This window comes from Castor canadensis, chromosome 7 (genome assembly GCF_047511655.1).
Source record: "Castor canadensis chromosome 7, mCasCan1.hap1v2, whole genome shotgun sequence".
NCBI lineage: Eukaryota > Metazoa > Chordata > Mammalia > Rodentia > Castoridae > Castor > Castor canadensis.
The window spans coordinates 101,107,653-101,130,722 of record NC_133392.1 but is presented as its reverse complement, the minus strand read 5'-3'; the positions used below and the strand labels follow the sequence as shown (position 1 = coordinate 101,130,722).

Here is a 23,070-nt window from a genome sequence, read left to right as displayed (position 1 = left end):
GGTTCAAATTCAGAATTTAAACTAAGTAGAAACGGGTTATCTCCTTCTCAATATTCGTGTGCTTATGCTAGCTAGAATTCTGTGTTACTTTGTACTTGTTCATCTATTATAATGTGTTAATTACAATGAAATTATCAGTCTGAAAAGGTATTTGCTTGGATATACAGGGTAGTATCAATCTTACCCTTGCTAGTTTTATGTTAGTCCTACCATAGGATTTGGGGTGGAGCAAAAATTAGGAAGAACCCCCATAGCAGTTGTTTAAGTATCGATAACACAGAAAGAGACAGAGTGGCTTAGAGAAGTGAAATGAGTAAACAGGACAACACACACACACACACATCCCTAAATATGAAAAGAAAGACCTCAAATACTAGCAGTGGTTATCTATAAACCATAGAATTTTCAATACTATTCATTTCCTTTTCACAATTTTAATATATTTTTCTACTTTTCAAACATCATATTGATTTTGTAATTGAAATACAATACTTTAAACATTGACTCAGAAGAATGTGTAGGATACATCTAATTGTAAGGATTAGACAAGCTTTTTAAATTTTTATTACAATATACTCATTATACAGGAAGGGATTCACAATGACAATTCCAATTAGTCTGATTTTGTACATTAGTTACGTTGGCCCCATCATCTGTGCCCTCAATCCCCTCCCTGCTCCACTTAAAATACTTGTAAGAGGATTCTTTATTCTATTTCATGTAGGTATATAAAGTCCTTTAATCATATAGCCTTAATCTCCTTCATTCACCACCTCCCCTCCCATTTGTACCTCCCCCACCCACTCTACCTTTTTTATAGTCCTGTTTTTCATTAATAATTAATTTGATGTTCAGAGGGGTTTCTCAACGTATCCCCATGGTGAGGTTGCTTTACTTTGGTCCATTCAACCCCTCCCATTACTCTCCCTTACCCCTTTACCTCCTTCCCACCATTTTTCAACAGCTTTCAATACACATCCTTATGTTCTCTACCTTCACAGATGTTATGTTTTATAATATTACTGATGCGCTACCATTCTCTTTTCCTTTCCTTCTTTCCCTATGTTCCATAGAGTAGTTTCACTGTTACAAACATGTTCTACATATGAGTTTGTATATGATCATACTTATTTTTGTGTGTATGATTGTCTTTTGGATCTATCTTCCACAAATGAGAAAAAACATGTAGCCTTTGTCTTTCTGAGCCTGGCTTACTTTACTTCACTTAACATTATGTACTCCAATTGCATCCATTTATTTTCAAACCACATCATTATTCCTTATGGCTGAGTAAAACTCCATTGTGTTTATATATATATATATATATATGTAATCATATTTTATTGATCCATTCATCCGTTGTAGGGCACCTGGGTTGTTTCCAAAGTTTGGCTATTGTGAATAGTACTGTGATGAACATTGGTGTACAGAGGTCTCTACTGTATCCTGTCTTATGTTCCTTTGGGTAGGTGCCCAGGAGTGGTGTCACTGGATCATATGGTAGTTCTACCTTTAGCTTTTTGAGGAATCTCCATACTGCTTTCCATATTGGTTGTACTAATTTGCATTCCAACCAACAGTGTATAGGGTTCCTGTTTCACCACATCCTCGCCAGCATTTGTTGTTGTTATTGCCCTTGAATATGGCCATTCTAGCTGGGTTGAGATGAAATCTGTGCTGTTTTGATTTGCATTTCTTTTTATAACCAGGGAAGTTGAACACTTTTTCATGTATTTACCTCTTCTTTTGAGAATGTCCTGTTTAATTTATGTGCCTGTTTCTTCATTGGGGTATCGATTCTTTGGGGGTTGAGTTTTTGAGTTCCCTACAGATCCTAGAGATTAAGCAAGTTTTTATGAGTCACATTATTAGAGTACAAGATTTCTTTTAAAATTATGAAGGAGAGGGCTGGTGTCATGGCCCAAGAGGTAAAGTATTTGCCTAACAAATGCAAGGCCCTGAGTTCTCAAAGTACAGCAAAAAAAAAAATAGTAGGAAACATTTTTAGCATGCCAGATGGAAGAAAGAAATACTGGAGAAGGGAAGTGCAAAGATAATCATGATGTTTTTGAGAATCATTAATATTATAGAATACTAGTAGAAAGGTTGTTCAACAAAATAATAATGGAAAACTTCTCAAACCTAGAGAATAATAATATATAGGTACATGAGGTCATAGATCACCAGTCAGATTTAACTTAACTAAATCTACCCCTAAAGCATAATCAAGCTCTCAAAGGTGAAAGATAAAGATTACCAAAGCAGTAAGATAAATAATGCAGAAGGATGTAGGAATCTGCCTGACTGTGGACTTCTCAGTAGAGCCCTGACAAGAAAGGAGAATGACATGAGATTTTGATAATATGAGGAAAAAAAAAAACCCAAAAAACTCAAAACCAAAACAAACAAACAAATAAAAAAAACCTGAACCCTAACCACAAGTGTTGTTCTGACCAAAGCTATCCTTTTACAAATAAACGAGAGAGATTTTCCCAAACAGAAACTATATCTCCACCAGACCTGACCTATAAGAAATGGTAAAAGGAGTTCTTAAAACTGAAAGATATGCTAATAGGTATGAAGAAAATATTTGAAGGCATAAACTTATATTTAAAAATATGTATGCAGACATGGGAATAGTGTCTTATACCTGTAATACCAGCTACTTGCAGGGCAGAAATAGAAGGATCACAGCATGAAGTCAATCTAGGCAAAATTTGTTAGCAAGACCTTATCTCAAAAAACAAGTCAGGTGTGGCTGGATGTGTTTTCAATATCAGCTACTTGAGAGGTCTAGGAAGATCACAGCCTGAGACTTGCTATAGGCAAAAATGCAAGACTCTGTATAAAAAACAACTAAGGCAAGAAAGGGATGGGGGCATGGCTCAAAGGGTAGAGCACCTGCCTAGCAAGTGGGAGTCCCAGAGTTCAAACTCCAGTACCACCAATAAATGTATTTCAAATTGTTTTGTGGCATTCCATATTACCTACCCTAGAGAATGTTCCATAGTCTACTGAGAAGAATTTTCATTCTTTGGCTGTTGGATGGAATATGCTGTTAATGGCTTGTATGTCCTATGATTCATAATGAATTATATAGAATATCTTTTTAAATTACAATCCATAAAACTAGAAGTCAAGAAGAAAAATCTTAGAAATTTTACAAATACATGAAAATTAAAAAACTAAGATCTGAAGAACAAATGGATTAAGGAAGATATGAAGAAGGAAAAATTTAAATTTCTTGAAACAAATAAAAATGGAAATACAACTTATCAAAACATATGGGATACAGACAAACCAGAAACAAGAGGAAAATTCATAGCAATAAATGCCATATCAAAAAAAAAAAAGCAGAATGATTTCAAATAAAAACCTATCATTGTACCTGAAGGATCTAGAAAAGGAAGAACCAGCAGAAGAAATAACAAAGAGCAAAGCAAAAATAAATGAAATACAGAGTAAAACACAATAGAAAGATCAATGAAACAAAAAGCCTGTTTTTTGAAGAGATAAACAAAATGTACAAAAACTAGACTTAGCTAGATTATAACAAAGGGAGCAGACTGAAATTAACAAATTAATTTGGAGATGAAAAAGGAAATATCACAACTGACAACAAAAAGGATAATCAGAGATCCTTGTTGACTACTATATGTAATAAGTTTGATAACTAAAAGAAATAGAAAAATTCCTGCAAACATATACTTTACCAAAATTGGCTTGTTACTAAATATGAATCTTAAACAAACCAATAACAAGACTAAGTCCTAATAAAAAGTTTCCCAGCAAAAGAAAACCAGATGGCTTTACTGCTGAATTCTAAAAACATTTAAAGAACTAATACCAATTCTTCACAAATTATCCCAAAAATATGAAATGGAAGAAATGTATATAAACACATTCTGAGATCTTCGTTTTCCTTATACTAAAAACAGACAAGGACACAACTACAAAAGAAAGTAAAAGCAAATATCCTTGATGACCATAGCAAAAAAACTTTAGATCACCAAATGAAATCCAATAGCATGTTACAGATCATTCTTGCTGGGGTTATGGCTCAAGTGGGAGAGTGCTTGGTAGCATGTATAAGTTCCTGGGATCAATATCTAGTACTACAAAAAATTTTAAAAAGATAATGCACCATGATCATATGGGATTCATCCTAGGAATTCAGAGATAGTTTGACATATGCAAATCAATACAATCATATAATATACCAACAAATGAGAACAAAAACCATATGATACTTTCATCTCAGTTGACACAGATAAGGCATTTAATAAAATGTCCTTATTGTCATTTCATGACAAAAATGTTGAATCAGTCAGTTATGAAAGGAACATATCTCAACATAATAAAGTCATATATACCAAGCCTGTAGGTATTATCATTCTAAATGAACATCATTCTAATATCATTCTCTTAAAATCTGGAACAAGGCAAGGCTGCCCACTTTCCTGACTTTTATTAAACACAGTACCTAAAATCATAATCAACACAATTAGGCAAGAGAAAGAAATAAAGAATCCAAATTGGATGTAAGGAAGTCAAGTTGTCACTATTTGTAGATGGCATAATCTTATATATAGAACACTTCAAAGAGTCCACCAAAAAAACTAACAGAATAAACAAATTTAGCAAAGTTGGGGGTTAGAAAATAAACATACAAGAGGCTGGCGGTATATCTCAGTGGTAGAGTGATTGCTTAGCAGGCATGAGATTCTGGGTTTAATCCCCAGAACTGGAAGGAAAGAAAGAAGAAAGGAAGGGAGGGAGGGAGGGAGGGAATGAAAGAGTGATGGAAGGAGGGAAGGAAGGAAGGAAGGAATGAAGGGAAGGAGAGAGGAGGAAGGAGGACAGGAAAGAAGGGAAGGAGAGAAGAATGGAGGGAGGAAGAGAATGAGAGAGGGAAGGAGGGAAAGGGAGAAAAGGAAGTGAATAAGGGAAGGAGAGAAGGATGGAGGGGGAAGAGAAGGAGAGAAGGAATGAGGGAAGGAGAGAAAATAAAGTGAAAAAAGAAAAAGCACATCAACATACAAAATCAAAATCAGTAGTACTGCTACATATTAATAGTGAATTATCTGAAATATAAATCAAGAAAGCAATTCCATTTAAAATAGCTACAAAATATAAAGTAAAATAAGATACCTAGGAATAAACTTAACCAAAGAGGTAAAAAACCTCCATAATAAAAACAACATAAAATATTAATGAAAGAAATTAAAAGAGGACACACAAAAAATGGAAAGACATTCCATTCTAGTGGGTTAGATGAATAAATATTGTTAAAGTGTCCATACTATGGAATCTAAAGATTCAGTGCAATCCTTCTCAAAACACCAATGACATTTTTTCACAGAATTAAAACAAAAAATTCCACAATTTACATGACACCAAAGAAAAACGCAACTACCAAAGGAGCCCCAAGCAAAATGAATACAACAGAAAGTGTTAGGCTAATGGACTTCAAATCTGTAGTAATCCAAACAGTATAGTATTGGCATGAAAACAGAGAGCCATAGACCAACAAAATAGAATAGTGTACAGAAGTAAACCCATGCACTTTAAAGTCAACTAAACTTTAACAAAAAATACTAAGAACATGCATTGAGAAAGGACAGTGTTTTCAACAGATGGTGCTTGAGAAATTGGATAGTCACATGTAAAAGAATGAAATTAGAGCACTCTCTCTCACCATATACAAATGCAAACTCAAAAGTGATTAATGGTCTAAATGTCAGACCTGAAACTATAAAAATACTTGAAGAAAACACAGGGGAAATGCTTCAGAACACTGGAATAAGTAAGGATTTTTGTGGTAATGACACAAAAGCATAGGAAACAAAAGAAAAAACAAATAAATGGGATTATATCAAACTAAAAAGGTTCTGTACATAAAGAAAATAGAGTCAAGAAACGACAGACCAAATGGGAGAAATTATTTGCCAACTATATATCATCAAGGGCTTAATATCCAGAATATCTAAGAAATTCAAATAATGCAGCAGCAAAAATAATCCAATTGAAAAATGGGCAATAGATCTAAACAGACATTTCTCAGAAGAAAATGTACAAATGGCCAAAAGATAAATGAAAACATATTCAACATACTAATTATCAGGGAAATGCAAATCAAAATTTGCAAAATACTACCTCATCCCCTAAGGGTAGTTACCTAAGGAACACATTGTTATCTTTCATGATTCCAAGACTAACTCTTGGTGTCAGATACACTCTCTTCCAAAAAACTAAGGAGACACCAAGTGAACTTCAATAGAAAGTGTATTTCTCAAGTTTGTGAACTTTCTACCACCTTTGCATCTAAATGTTTCTAGCATGAACTAAATGCTTATCATGACATACTAATATGAAACACTTTACACAATTATCTCATACAAATGTACAAATGAAGAAGCTGTAATTTTTATACAGCAAAATAGCAAAGATACAAACCCAGGTCTTTCCAATTCCAAAACTTAAGATTTTAACCATTGTTTTCTATTGCTGTACAACCACACCACATCATTCACACTAGAAGACTGATCACTGGACAAAAAAAATATGTTTATCCTTGGTTCAAAGGAAAGAAAAAGAAGAGAAGGTTGATAATTAACCTCTTTTGGTTTCCTTCTGAGGTGAACTGCCACTGCTGTAATCTCTGGATGCTGATTTAGGACTGCAGTGGCCACTGTTTCTCATAGGGACACTCTAGGATGAAATAAAAAGGGAGTGTTCCTTTCACCAGTATGTCACTCTTCAAAGAAGAGGTCACAAGATGTCATCTCTCTACCTCTAATCTTTTTTTCAATCATTTTTTTTTTTTTTTTGTAACCTGCTACTATTTCTTTGTTGACTTTGACTTTAGCATTGCATTTTCTTTCATAAGCTAATTTTGTTCAGGTATTTATATACTCTTTTCATGGAGATTTATGATACTTCAGTATTGTGTGTACAAAAATTATATTAATTTACAATTAATTTGGTAATGTAAAGAAGGTTATATCAGGTATTTATCTGAGAAATTTGTATAAGATTTGTATTAGTTTACAAGAGAGAAGCAAGCACCCTTTCATTAATAAGGCCTAAAACTTGCTAGCCTAAATATCTATGCAAAGGGTCAGAAATAATGACTCATGGGTCAAATCTGACTTCATGTTTTGTAAATAAATTTTTCTTACAACATAGTCACACTCATTTGTTTACCTCTTATGAGTGCATTTGTGGTACATCAGCACATCAGCAGAGTTGAGTAGCTACAACAGAGGCTATGTGGTCCACAAAGCCTAAAATATTTACTATCTGGTCCTTAGAGAAAGCTTTGCTTACCTTTGGACTACACTAGCAGTAGGCCTGGTTTTCCTTATTTTAATCTTCAGTATTGCTTTCCTTACTATGCTGGAAAGCCAGCATCACATATGTTGAATTGTAGTGATGGCAGTATCTTTATTTTTGGTAGCAAGATCTCTATTGATCCAAGCAATTATATTAGATGCTGCCCTAATGTAATTGATGAAGTTTCACAGCCCCTAATAAACCAGAGTTTTGGACTCAAGTCCTCAAATTCTGAGATTCCATATGCCAGATCTAGCCAACTGCCCCTGGATGCCAAATAGAGAGGCATGGTGAAGGCCTCTTTATTATTTTATTTATACAGGAGATTATTACACAGCTCAGAACATGCTGTGGGGAGAGGTAGAGTAAGCACTCAGCTCATGTTCAGTCATTTTCAGAGTACAGACATGAGCTATAAGTTTTAGTAGACAAAAGAACCAGGGGCAGAGGGCAAAGGAATGCATAAACAGTCCAAGTTACAGGTGTGTTCTGGTTGGTCATTATCTCAGTCCTTGTTCTGGGAAAGGTTCTAGAGTGTTAATTGGAGCCAGTCAGGTGGTCCATCCAAAGGAAGGTCTACTGTTGGGTGCAGTTTTTGTGCCTTGACATGAAGATGTTATCTGTCTTTCCTGGAATCCAAGCTAATTGCAAAGTGACTCCAAAGAGAATGGCTTAGAGCAAAGACAGATACAAAATGGAGGCAGGGACTCCAGGCTTCTCCTGTTTTTAGTTAATTTGTGAGCCCAGTATAGAGTCAGTGATTTTAGCATAAGCAATTTAAGCACCTTTAACTAATTGAATTTTATTTTGGATCATGTAAAATACAAAACAAGTATCTTGTTCATACTCCAAGCAATGATCCAGGAGCCTAGATTCTTTTCACCTAGTGGCTGAGTGAGCTTTAATTTTCCAAATCGGCCAAAGTAGAGGAAGGATTATGGAGGATAGTACATGAGATACTCTTAGAAGGTCTGTCCATCACTGTTACATACATCCCATTGCTTAGAACTCAATCATGTGATTCAATAAACAGCAAGGCAGGTTGGGAAACAGAGACTAGTTGTGCCTTGAAAAAAGAGAAAATGCAATACTAGCCAGTGTCTACCATAAGGATCTTCTGTTAATGGAATTAGTAAGCCAACATAGTTAATCAAATGTGATGTGGCAAGAGAAGGGAGTCAAAGATATAGCCTAAACTTTTAATATGGGGAACCATGTATCTGTGAGTTTGGAGATGCATAGGAGAAGTAAGAGGTGGGAGGGAAAGACAGTAATAACATACAAATTAATTCCATTTTAATGTTTGACTTTAAAAATATTTCAGGCCTTTAAAGTAAAAGTGTCTAGTGTGCATTCTGGAAATATAGGAGATATATAATAACTGGAGATATAACCTAAATATACAGATTTTGAATTCTTCAAAACATAAACAGTAAGGGACAGTAAATGCCATGAGATTGACTTAGGATAGTATATAAATAAGAGCTGTAAACAGCTTCACTATGCTGTAAAAGCATAGTGTATATTTAACAAATCTGTTTTAGTACAAAGTAACAGAGACACACAGATGCATAAAGTATTTTTTGCCTTCAAAAAGCTCACATTTGAGTGGTGATAGTCAAGAAAATTGTTAATTACATGTAGTGTGATAAAAGCTACAAAATATTCATAGAATGGAGTAGGAAAACAGAAGGAGGACAAACATTCACTCAACATGTTGACTGACTGAATGACTTATTCCACATATATCACACAAATAAGCTTACTATTCTTTGGAAGTTCCTCTGAAATTTCACACAAATAATAAATAAATCCTCTTATAACTACAAAGAGAAAAAGATTGCTACCTTCACTAGCACAAACTTACCTTTATTTTGTGGAAAATACTGTGTTGCTTTATTCATGTTTTCTTGTTCTACAAGTGTCATAATAACACTATCTTACATGGATTGTTACTTTCATTAAACCCCTAAAACATATGTATTATTTCCAAAAACAATACAGAAAAGTGGAGTAACAGAGATTAGTTAAGTTGCTATGGAAAACTTATGTATGTCATACTTTCTACCACCCCAAGGTATTTTGTTTTTTCTTTTTCCAGAATAATAGTAAATGCCAATATCACTTGCTCATTAGTTATCTACTAATTAACAAGAAAGCGAAAGCTGGTGCCATGGAAAAACAGACAGCTATTATTTTACAGAAAATTTGGAAAATATTACAGTATTTGATAGCAGTCCAGTAAAGAAAAACAAATGAATAATCGCTATTATAAAATACTTAACTTTTAGAAATTTATGATAGCTTGATGAACTAGAGAATTTTAAAGTACAAAGCTTTAGAAAGTATATGTATGTAGCTGGAGAGTGACAGAGATGATTATTTTTGGTGGTTCTAGGGTTTGAATCAGGACTTTGCATTTACTAAGGAGGCACTTTACTATTTGAACCATGAGCCCAGCCTGAGATAAATTCTGAATGGCACTATTTATATTGTATCAAGTGGATGATGTTACAACTATAATAATACATTTATCTTCCTAGATAAGCAAACACTATTGAAAAAGTGATACACATTTTACAAAGGATTTTTACATTTTAAAAATATTTTTCTTTACTTTTCAAATTTTCTACCATAAATATTAGACTTAAAATGAATACATTAAATTCTGTATGCTTTATGATCATCATTACATAATTGAATAGTCTCTCTTATTTCTTTTTTTCTCTCTCCTCTCTGCCTCCACATAGCTGCAAAAAAGGAAAATATCCCAAAAATACACAAAAAAACAATCTACAAGAACTTTATAATCCATGTAAAATAGTATTTTTATGACACTTAAATATGAAGAAAACATAAGAATGTTTAATTTACTTTTCATAATTTGTATTTTCTAAATTTTTGTAATAGCATGAATCATTGATACAATAGTTAAACTTTTATTTTGAAAACAGAAATTCAGAAAATGTTTTAATAAATTAATGGAAAATATAATTAAATATATGAAAGCAGGTCATGAAAATAACCAAAGTACACTATATCTTAATAAAAGTCTGCAAGAAGGGCAGAAATTACTATGCTTAAGGTTGTCAGAGAAATGGAAAGTAGTTTACAAATTACAATACTCAGAAAAGATATGAAAAAGAAAATAAAGCAGTGCCTTGGCAATATTGCTTACAGTAAATGATATCCTTTTTAATTATTCCTGGTCCATATGTGTATATATAAGAAACCTTTTGTGGGTGCTGATTCAACTTTATTTAATTTATGAGGAATACACAAAAAAGTTAAACTACTTTTTGGATTTTAGAATATTTCTATAGAAATACATCTTGTAGAGTATTTCTTTCAGAATATTAATTCAAAGTTCTTCAAATAAAAATTATGGCCACAATTTAAAATGATCATAGCATGTTTTCTGACATTGGGTCATTTTGTTCATCCTTTGGTAAGTTTAAAGATGTAGTCTGCTTTACAATTGCAACAATTGCTTTAGCATCTTGAAGTCTTTCACAGGCTTTCTGAAAAGTAATCATATCAAGAACAAACTTTTCTTCACAGTGTTTTTTATGTATTTCTTGAGCCCTAAGAAGAAGTAAGAAAGGTGATAAATAGTTTGATTACTAAAATGATAGCAATTAGATCATCACTAATAATAATTAGATGTCTCCAAAATAGTCATATACAAATGGAAAAAAATCAGTGTTCCATTTATAGAAATTTTATTTTATTAAATAATACTCATATTGGACTATATTTATAAGACTTCTCTTGCCTAAAACTAGGAATGTTCATAAACCATTGCTTAGATTCCCCAAAAGGAATCTAAATTAGCTTATGCCATGAATTGTAAAACTTCTACTTAAGCATCACTAAATCCAAGCTTCTTTTAGGACTCTGTTAGAGACAGAAAGTATTCTCTCAAAATTCATATGTTAAAATCCTAGCCCCTGTATTTTAGAATGTAACTGCATTTGGATATACAAATGTGAGGCCCCTGAGTTCAAAAAAAAAAAAAAAAAAACAAGGTTGAAATGAAGTCATATGGATAGGTTTTAATCCAATATGGTAAGAAGAGGAAAAAACAGTATTGGTGTAATTCACAAAAGAAAGGGCATGTGAAACCACATTAAGTTGTTGGTCACCTAAAAACCAAGCAGCAAAGCCTCAGGGGAAGCTAAACCTGCCCAAACTTTGATTATGAAGTTCTCATCTCCAGAACTGTAAGAAGACAAATTTCAGTTGTTTAAACCATCCAATCTGTGGTATTTTGTTACAGCAGCTCTAGTAGATTAATATAGACTCTAAGTATACCATATAACTCTGCCAAGCATGGGAAATGTCACAGGCTTTAAGAGAATTCATTTGTTCACACTCAGTCATTCAGAGGTTATGTTTGTAAAGCTTAACATTATATCTAGATGCTAAGTATATACAGATAAATATAAAGATATGTCATAAAGGTGACTATGAGAAGCTTTTATAAATTTAAGTGAAATAAAAATACATATTTATAAAAATGAAGTATTAGAGTAATACATAATGAAATAATATAGCAGTATATAATGAAAGTGTATTATGTAACTGGACAGAGTTAAATAAAAATTGAGGTTAAAACTGGAAAATAAAACCTGGAGAACAAGGAGAGATTAGAAAAGGCAGGTTTCAGAGTTGAAATAGTCCTTGAACTGAGCTGTGAAAGATATATATTTCCCAGTCAGTAATGAGAGGAACATGATTTCTTCAAGCTATTTGGTATAGCATGAACAGCCAAAACTGAGGCAGAAAGAGTAGTAGAGTGTGGCATGGTATTTAGTAAAGGACTGAGTTAATACAGTAAAAATTCTTAGAGAAATGCTTGACATATAAGTCCTTCTGTTGGATGGATAATAGTGGCAGTTATCAGAATAGGAACCAGATTGGAGAAATATTACAGTTCTGTTTTGGAAATGTTGACCTTCAAGGTCATGTGGTAATGCCCTTGAATATAGAGAAGCAGTCAGTGTCTTTTTACTAATAGTACAGAGAGTAAAGGGTTTAAAATCCATCTCTGAAACTTAAGGCTTGTGTGATTTTGGATGAATTATTTAAGCTCTTCCTGCCCATTTTTTCATCTTTATGAAGATGAAAACCCAACTAATAGGGTTGGAAAAAAAGTGAAAATACTGGGCTGGTGATGTAGCTCAGTAATAAGGTACCTGACTAGCATGTGCAAGGCCTTGGGTTCAATCCCCAGAAGTAGAAAAAAAGAAAGCAAATGAGCTAATATATTTAAAATCCTTAAAGAAGTGCATGCCATTTAATAATCAGTCATGAAAATTAGCTACTACTATTATGAGTCTAGACCTCAAGGCAGAAGTCATGTCTGGCAATGTAGTAGAAGAGAAATCATGGCAAAAAATCTTTACAATACAAGTAAGGACACTGTATAAATCTAAAAGGTATATTGAAATAAGTTTCTTAGCATAAAAATTATAACTGTGGACAGGTTTAAAGAAAAGAATTATTTGAAAGAATTGAAGTGAAAAAATATAATTAATCAATTGTATTTATATGTACAAGCATCAAATAATGAGAAAATGAAATAAAAACAATTCTACTAAGAATATAAAAAGCATATGAATACTTACACATAAGTTTAATAAAAGCTATGCAGGAGTGTCCCTAAAAATAATAAAATATTGCTGATGGAAAGCCTAAATTATCAGAGAATCTTGCCATGTTCAAGGATTGGAAGACAATATAATCTCTCAATCTCATATATATTCAACGTAAGCCCAATTTGTAGACTAAGAACATCTTTAGTAGAAATCAACATGTAAATTTGTTTTAAATATATCAGATTTAATTTATTTTGAATGCATTACATTTAAATGTTTTGAATTTATTTAACTTTAAATTTATATAGAAAAGCAAAAGTCCCAAAACCACCAAAGCAATTTTGAAAAAGAACAAAGTTGGAAACTCTATTTTCCATCCTGTGTAATAAACTGCCATAAATGTGTTGACTTATATTATCTTATAGTTTCCATGAGTCAGAAGTCTGGGTGTGGCATTACTCAGTAGGGTTCTAGCTTAGGTTCTCACAAAGATGAACTTAAGATGTCAGCCAAGGCTGTGGCTTTCCTTCAGGTCTTGTGGTCCTCTTTCAAGATCACTTGGTTATTATCAAAATTCCTTTTGTTCTCATGCTTTTTATATGCTTCCTCCAACTTCAAGTCAAAACATCATGTCAAATTCATTTAATACTTTGACACTGTCTTTGGTCTCTGCATTTAAAAGTTAGTGGGATAATATTGGGCCCACCTGAACAATCCAGGATAATCTATTTTAATGTGGACTAATTAATATTCTTAATTATATGTGTGGAGTCCCTTTTACCAGCACATTCAGAGGTGTGGTATTTCAAAATATTCATAGTCTTAAAAGAATAGAGCATGGCATCTATTTTTTTGGGCGCCATTATTTTAACACAAAGTTCTTAATGGCATTAAGTAGGTAGATGATTAACTTTTAATAGGAAAATGGAAAACTAATCCTGAAATAGCAGAAAAGGAAGTTAGATAAATCCATTATATCCAGAATTTTATTGATGTGGATACTAAGTTGAATGAATTCAACATTGAAGGCCTAAAATTTCCTTGGTAATTAGATAAAGTGGCTTGCTGAGAAAGAGTGGTCATAGTGGTGCTTGCATAGAAGCTTTACAGTTGGTGAAGTTTTAAAATTGCTTTTGTAGTTAGGTGGATAAGGAACAAACAAGTGAGGTATTACCTAAAGTTGGAGATCGTAAAATAATGTCATAAAAAACTATAGGTCAGTGATTTCACCTAATTACTTTAACTTTAATCCAAGAAGTGAAGCTAGATAATTGGGTTGTTCCAAGGTAGGAATTGGTAGTGAAGGGCAATTAGCATTATGGAGGCAATAAAAGGAATGGATTTCAAAGACAGTAGACAAAAAGAATAAAAGAATATTTGAAGAACACTGGAGCCTACACTAGGAAGGAAAAGAAGTATATTATGGAAGTTATGCCAAGGATGAATGGTCATCATATATTTGAAGAATGCATGTGGTGAAAGTAAAGGAAGAAAAGAGTTGAAAAGATAGATTTTAGCCACAAATACATAGACAAGAGATAAAGATTTAAAGATGGAGCAGTTCAAAGTGATGGGAAGGTCATTATGTATTGATAGGAATGAGTTCATTAATATTATACATGATAAAGTTTGTTGGAATTTAAAAATTCTGATGTTAGGTAATTGGGATGATCATTCTGGGAATTTAAGTTAACTATGATTGTAGCAGAGGTTGGTTGGAGAAAAGTTTTATAACGAGGATGCGGGGAAAAAGGAACCCTCTTACACTGTTGGTGGGAATGTAGACTAGTACAACCACTCTGGAAAAAAATTTGGAGGCTACTTAAAAAGCTGGACATCGATCTACCATTTGATCCAGCAATACCACTCTTGGGGATATACCCAAAAGACTGTTACTCCAGAGGCACCTGCACATCCATGTTTATTGCGGCACTATTCACAATAGCCAAGTTATGGAAACAGCCAAGATGCCCCACCACTGACGAATGGATTAAGAAAATGTGGTATCTATACACAATGGAATTTTATGCAGCCATGAGAAGAACGAAATGTTATCATTCGCTGGTAAATGGATGGAATTGGAGAACATCATTCTGAGTGAGGTTAGCCTGGCTCAAAAAACCAAAAATCGTATGTTCTCCCTCATATGTGGACATTAGATCAAGGGCAAACACAACAATGGGATTGGACTATGAGCACATGATAAAAGCGAGAGCACACAAGGGAGGGGTGAGGATAGGTAAGACACCTAAAAAACTAGCTAGCATTTGTTGCCCTTAATGCAGAGAAACTAAAGCAGATACCTTAAAGCAACTGAGGCCAATAGGAAAAGGGGACCAGGTACTAGAGAAAAGGTTAGATCAAAAAGAATTAACCTAGAAGGTAACACCCACGCACAGGAAATCAATGTGAGTCAATGCCCTGTATAGCTATCTTTATCTCAACCAGCAAAACCCCTTGTTCCTTCCTATTATTGCTTATACTCTCTCCACAACAAAATTAGAGATAAGGGCAAAATAGTTTCTGCTGGGTATTGAGGGGGGGAGCGGGAGGGGGTGGAGTGGGTGGTAAGGGAGGGGGTGGGGGCAGGGGGGAGAAATAAACCAAGCCTTGTATGCACATATGAATAATAAAAGAAAAATGAAAAAAAAAAAAAAGATATAAAGATCATAGTGAATAAAGGTGATATAAGAGGTCAATTGGTGACCAAATAAGGACAAGTAGAAAATAATATAAGTGGACAGCCATCTTTTTTTTTTTTTAGATCTTTCATGCTAACTGATGTCTTAGTTCAAAATGGAAAGCCTGTTGTTCCACCCTGAATTGTATCATCACTTTCTCAGAGTATGTAAAAGATTATCTTGGGAAACTACACAACCAGCTTTTATCTGACATACAGATTCTTTCATTTCAAATCCTCTTTTTAATTCATGCTTAAGTATGCCAGAGGATAGCTTAGCAACTTCCTAAATTAGAGCTATCTGCCATCCCACCCTTACTCTTTTGCTCCCCTCATAATACATAACAGACGCAGGAGCTATATTCTCTGTAATGATTTCACTAATTACTAAGATTCATCAGAATGTTTTTAGGTCAAGTGATTGATAATGAAGAACGGGCAGAAAAAAATAATAAAATCAAAAAGCCTTTAAAGTCTCCAGACAGAGCTGACTTTTTTGGGCTGCATTTACTTCCTGTTTATCAATATACAGTCTTTATTTTAAAAATTGAGCATGGAACTCAGTAATATCTTTTGGGACATAACTCTGACATAACCAGCATATTGCCTTATTCCCATGTACTTTCAAAAATAGTGTCTTTGCAGCAGTTTGCAAGAGAAAATAATTCTGTTAAAAATCACTGGAAAATTCACTTAACTTTATCCTCTACAAATCAACCTTGGTGGTCATATATTGTTTTAGTAAAATTTTAAAAATATTTTTCATTCTTAAGAATATAAAATTGCTTATAACTATCAAAAGCCAAATGTTTTCTTTTTATTTAAAACATCTTAGAACAAACTGTTTCTAATTGGAGTATTTAAAAATTTAAAAGAAGTAAGATGCTATAAAGATTTCTAAGTATTTTTATGTAAGCCTTAATATAGGCACATTCATAGTTTGCCACATAGAATATCAATGGAGTAAAACTATAGATAATAAGCTTCAATATATCAGGAAAAAGTGTGTGAAATATTTTGAAAGAGTAAAAATAAATTATTGCTGTTTTTTTCTATGGTACCCTTCAGCACAATCTGGGCCTTTCAATATCTTTGAGCTATTCTACAAGTGTGCATATTGAGGAAAACTGAGCAATGCAAATGATTCTTGTTTATAGAAATGTAAATAAATTTTTTCCAGTGATGATATAATTGATTATTTTCCAGTGGATATTGACTAGTTTTCCATATATTTATAAGCTTTATTTTGGCATTCCCAATTGCCTATGATAATGCATGTTCTTTAAATTCTCCCTTGAACTCAAAATTTTATTTCCTGCTGGGTTAAATAAAATTGTTGGCATGTAATCATTTTACATTTGTATGAGTCATAGGTTTATATTCTTAAAAGATATCCTTTCATGTGAATGAAATTTAATTAATATATTAAGATAGTTGAGTAAATATTAATTCTCAGAGTTCCTACCTCATTATTTAGTTTAAAAGCAAAAACTCTTCATCATGCATGAGGACCTGGTTTTGATTTCCAAGACCTCAAAAAAAGTCTTCATCATAAAATAATTTGAAATTTCCTGCATTTATTTGTGACAGCTTTGTCTAAAGTTTATTCTGGGAATTCTTTTCTGATCTATTTTTTTTTTTTATTGCTACACATGTTCACTGACTACAGTATTTTCAAGGTATATCATATATATCAGTGTATGATATATATACCAATATATTAAGGTTGTATCTTTTCTAAGCTCTGGATCACCACTGTCCAGCCCATATTTTTCATGGCATTCTTTTCCTAGTATGCTTTCAAGATCCTTTTATGTGCATTTGAAAAATGAATATGATTTTGTATGTATTCATTAGGAGTCACTGCCAGAGGCCTTTTCGTTTGATTTTTCTTCTGAACTTCAAAGGTAGTGGCTCATTATGAAGTAGAAAAAAGCTAACAAAGACCTTATTCTGAACCTTCTATGGGTAAATAAGAGACTTCTGAACAGTAATCTCTATCAAAATGCTTGCCCATCAGTGTAACAGGGAGTTGGAGTTGAATTCAGGCAGCAGAACCTGGGGAGATTACAGAAAGTAAGTGGAGGAATTTTGACGTCTGTATTCTTTTGCCCAGGAGACTTAAAAAGAGAAGATCCATGCTTTGCATTCTATCCCCAAGACTGAGGGACTGATCTATTTTTTAAAAAGAAAGTTTTGTGGTAAAATATTTATTTATAATGCAATTTTTATTTCTGCTAGGGTTATGGTCTTTACCAAGAGTGAGGTAGTGGCCTTTTCTAATGGATTCATGTCTCTCAAGCAACTGTACCTTCAACTTCTCGTCTTCGAAAACCTGCTATAGGTAGTCTGTCCTGAAGGACAGACTGCAGGAGGTCCCAAAAGGTGATAATTGGTCAACAAGACACCTCCTTCCCAGGAAAAGTCTGTCTGCACCTGAGAGACATCTCCACCCTCGGGCAACACACAAAAAAGGCTATAAAACCCAATCTCCAACCTGACCCATGAGACCACTGGTTTCTGGGTTCCTTGCATGCCCCCATGCAGCCTTTCTCCTCTGGACAAATAAAATCTTTCTGACCTCTGCTGCTGGAGTCTGCTTGTGCTTTCATTCTGAGAGTGGATCCAAGAACCCTGAACACCTGAAATTTCCTGTGCGTGTCATCTGTGCAGCACTTCTTTCCTCACTTTCCTCTTTTATTTACTTGAAATTTCCAAATTTGTTCATTCTCCTCTCCCTCCTCTAATGATCTCCCCTCTCCCTCTGCTTTGCCAAATTATAAACAGTAATAGAACTTTTTCTGGTCCTTTTTATAAGAATTCAATTGTATGTTTTTGTTTGTCACTGGACTAGGTACTCTTAGAGGAAAAAGAATGTTTTATTCCTCTCCATAAGGCAGGGGAGAAGAGAAATAAATACTTTGATATTTAGTTAAGGCTTGTTTGCATAAATTTTGATGAGCAGAAAATGCTACCCCAAAATATGGAACCTTAACATGTTGAGTGTTTTAATCTAAGGAAACTGAGAAAATTGTAGAAGCAGAGAGATTGCTCTGATGTTCTCCTGTCCCCTCTCTTTCAGAGATGCTAATGTGACAGATATCCTGCCCTGAACATGGAGGGAAAAAATATTACACAAAGAGGCCAAGAAAAATATGAACAAAAAGCCATCGCTCCCCTCTCCCCAAGTTTATTACCATAAACTAGGCAGGTCATACCCCATTTTTTGTCCAGTTTTCCCAGATCTCTGGTTTTTCATTTCTGAAAGCTCCTATGTCATGTAAAATTTCTAATTACATAAACTCTTTTTTTTTTTTTACTCTATTTAACCTGTCTTTTGTCATATGAGTGTCAGGCATTAGCCCTGTGATAAGTGAGGGTTGAAATCATTTCTTTCTTCTAGTTTCCTGTGTTACTCTCACCAGAAATTTTAATTGTCTTCAAATAACTGTTTGTTATTGCTTGCATTATTATTTAACTCTAATATTCTTATTGCCTTTGCCTTGTCTCACACCTAGATTTTTAGTTTTTTCAAACAAATGGTCTTTACTTCCCCACATCACCTATCATATGAATGTTTAGTAGCAGAAACTGATTTACTCCTGAAATAATTTGAATCAATGATAAATAGTCCTTGGGACAAATTACCAATGATCACTGAGAGGGGAAATGTATGAGCAAACATATTGCCATGAAGTAAGTACCTGTGCTATCATGGATATCTATTCCAATTATTAATGAAGTTATTTGCTATGTTTTGGTTAATTATATTTTGACTATTCATTTAATACTCCTGGCTAGGGGTGCAACCATTTGCCTAGTGTACATGAGACCCTGGGTTTGATACCTTGCACTGAAGAAATAAATCCTGAATATATATGTTCATTATACAAACATTTGGAAACTATATGCACTGTTTCTTATTTGAAGGGCTTAAGTCTTGGGAACAAATGTAAAAAAAAAAAAACACTCTCATTTATACCCAGGAATTTATAATTTACATTCTGGTGATTATGATTTTAAGTGGATTTGAAAAAAACTACTATTGGGACTAATACTTATGTTCTTCAATAAATATTTAATGAATAAATTTGTTAAGTAAGTACCATACTAGATACTGAAATTGAAGATGGAGCAAACTAATTTATAAAGAACTTCAGAAGCTAACTATGGTACAAGATGTCTTGTGACAACTGCGAGAATTAAGATTCAAATAACATGTTACGGAATCACGAAAAATTAAAAGGACTAATTCAGCTGGGAAGAAATTAAAAGTGAAAATGCCATTTGAGCTGACTACTAAAAGGTAGATAATGAAAGCATGAATCTTACCACTGGTTTTGCTGTTCATGCATTATATGATGGGGAGCATAAGGGTGAAACACAGCCACACAGTCAAGCATCAGCCACTTGTATTTCTCTGTAGTAAAGAGTGTCTTCCTTCACATACAAACACCACCTCATCAGCAATTTGAACACCTCAAAGCATTTAGATTTGCACAATAATGTATAGACAACCTTAACATTGTGGGCTTATCGTGCCTTAGCAGCACACACATTTAAGGAAAGGGGATAGTATCAGTAAAATCATAGGGATAAGAAAGTACAATATTGGGTAAGGAGGGGAAAATAACTTAGCCTGTCTAGAACAAAGATTACTGTTAGGGGAAGAGTGTGGAAGCTATAGTAAAAAAAATTAGTGTGAGATTACTCTACAGAGAGCATGTGTTTGAAATGCCATTTGGAGGAGATTAAATTTCATTCTGTGAGCAATAACAAGTTATCAACATGTATAATAGGAACTTTATTTTAAAAGCAATTGGAGTTTATAGGTTAGAGAGGGAGATGTCAATTGGAAGGACAATGTGAATTCTTAAAAAGAATACGAGTACTCGAATTAGTAGACAAGAGGTGGTTCTTAAAATGAAGTATTTTGAGACTTCTTTTAAAAATATGATGAATAGGAAAATACATTAGATGTGGTAGTGAGGAAAATGGAGTTGTAAAAGACAGTTTCCAGCACTAGTCAAGAGACTGATGATAATGCTATTTATGACAATAAGAACAACTATAAATTAAGCAAGTGTTATTGCATGAGTTTGAAAGGTGGAGGAAGAGCTACTTTTATTGTTTAATCTTTTGTAATAATGTATTAACATGCAAGTCATCTTTTTTTGTTTGTTTTCCAAAGTAGTTTCATGCTATAAACAAAATACTATTTATTAGAATTCACCATTTGCATATAATATTCACATTTAATACTCAAAACTATTATATTTAACCTGCACCTACCTAATTTTCTTCATTTCTTTAAGTAAATCCTGGCGATACTTTTCTTCTCTTATCTTTTGCTGAGTCATCAGATATCTCTGTTTAAGGATAGCCTCATTCTTCTTCAATCTGTCAGCTTTAGTCATTTCTCTGGACAGAAAAGTGTGCTCATTATTTAACTTTTGAACTAATAAACGGTCTGCAGCCTTTTGTTTTTTTTCTGCTAGAAACAGGGTTCTTCTCTCTCTAACTTTTTTAAGGTAGTTCAGTCTGTCCTGCCACACTTGTTGTAAAGCTTTCTGAATTTTCTCGTTATCTCTTGCCATTAGTTTTTGTACGGTGTATTTTTTATTATCGAAGTGTTCTTGGACATGTACTCTCACTCTCTGTTGGGCAATTTGTGCCATGGCTTCAGCTGTTGCTTTTTCTTTATAATGCTCCTTCTTTTGTTCTGTGAAATATTCATCAATATCTTTAAATGTATGGAGTTTTACACCAGCTCTCTGTGTTGTAAGAAACTCTCTTCTGATATCCCTCTCTAGTTGTGTACCTTTTTTAATTATTGGTTTTGGATGAGTGGTAGAAAGTGGCTGGGCATATGCAGGTAAATAATCTTGTTTTTTTTGTTTCAATACTGCAGCATATGTCAATGAACCTAATGCATGTATGGGTAGTTTGAATGATGATATCCTAAAACTGGCATCAAATTCTTCCTCCTCAGTTTCATCTCCAGACTCTTTTGGACCTACAGCATATAGCAAACAAACATACCACAGCTAAGTTTATTTTCTGTCCAAATTGTTTAAGAGGCTACATTAATAAAGCTGATAACAACCTTATATTTACTTTGATCAGAAGCATTTCTCTATTGTGGTTTTTGGACAGGAAAATCACTATTAAAACATATTAACATGGAAATGAAGTAAATCTGATTTCTATGATTTTCTGTATTATCTCTCACAATTATTTTACTTGCATTGACTCAATAACAGCATCTTATACTTAGTACTTACATATATTATTTTTCCACATAGTTTTCTAAAAGAAAAACTTTAAATAAATTAAATAGACACTGGCCCACCAGGCCTCTGCCCCACAGGTCTGCTGGGCCTCTACCCTGCAGAACAGCCAGGCTGCCACTCGCCAGCCCACCAGGCCACTGCTCACCCACGGGCCCACCAGCACATTGGCCACCACCCACCACAGGAGGGCTCCAACACCACCAGAAGCCAGCTTCAAACCTGATTAAGAGATGTAGACAAAAAGGACTGGATGCTAAAGGGGTAACACCAGAACTACTGAGACTGAAATTCTACTATTCCTGAACCAGGAATTTTTTTTCTTTTTTCTCTTTTCTTTAAGTGTTCATTTGTCTTGTTCGCTGTCTGATTGTCTACCATATCTCCCTATTGATTTCTTTGGTTCAACTTTTTTTTCCTTTTTCCTCATTTTCTTTTTCTTTTTTTATTCTTCTTTCTTGGTTTTGTTAGTTTTACCATTGTAAATTAGCTAACACTAAATTACACATAGACCAGGGACAAAAACAATACCAAGTGGAATGCTGGGAAGATAAAAAAGGATGAAAAGCATTACATCCCCCTCAAAAAAATAAATTAGTACAGGATTCAGAGGGAAATGAAGAAAATGGATACCCAGACCCAGACTCCAACAACACAAAGAAAAACCATTCCATGGAACCCAATGAAGGCCACAAGAACACTCTGCAAGAAGAAACCCTGCAAGTAATTAATGAGAATTTCATAGAGATGATACTAAAAACATGGTCAACCAAAATGTATAGGAGGCACTCAAGAAATTTCAAGACAACAAAAATAAGGAATATGAGAAAACACAAAAACAAATAAATGAAATCATAGGAGCTCTAAATAAACATGAAAATGGAAGAGAGAAGACCATAAATAAAGAGATAAATGAGTTAAGGGTGAAAATTGACAATATTAAAGAGGAAGTGACCCATGATAAGGAAAACCTCAGAAAAAAGAATGAAACAGAAATACAAAATAATTTGGGAGACCACTCCAGCAGACTAGAACAAGCAGAAGACAGAATATCAGAACTTGAAGATGAAATGGTAATTAGAGGAAAAACTGAAGAACTATTAGTCAGACAACTCAAGACCTGTGAAAGGAATATGCAAGAATTCACCAACTCCATCAAAAGACC

General features: G+C 33.7%; 1 protein-coding gene across 1 annotated transcript in view; it reads right to left on the bottom strand.

Annotated features, from left to right (window-relative positions):
* Positions 1 to 10,300: 10,300 nt before the first annotated feature.
* The window catches only part of Lrriq3 (leucine rich repeats and IQ motif containing 3), a 152,315-nt gene continuing 139,545 nt past the window's right edge, over positions 10,301 to 23,070 (bottom strand). The window contains 2 exon segments of the mRNA XM_074079758.1: positions 10,301 to 10,920; positions 20,908 to 21,631. Of these exon segments, the coding sequence (XP_073935859.1) occupies positions 10,740 to 10,920; positions 20,908 to 21,631 (905 nt within the window). The 3' untranslated portion in view covers positions 10,301 to 10,739.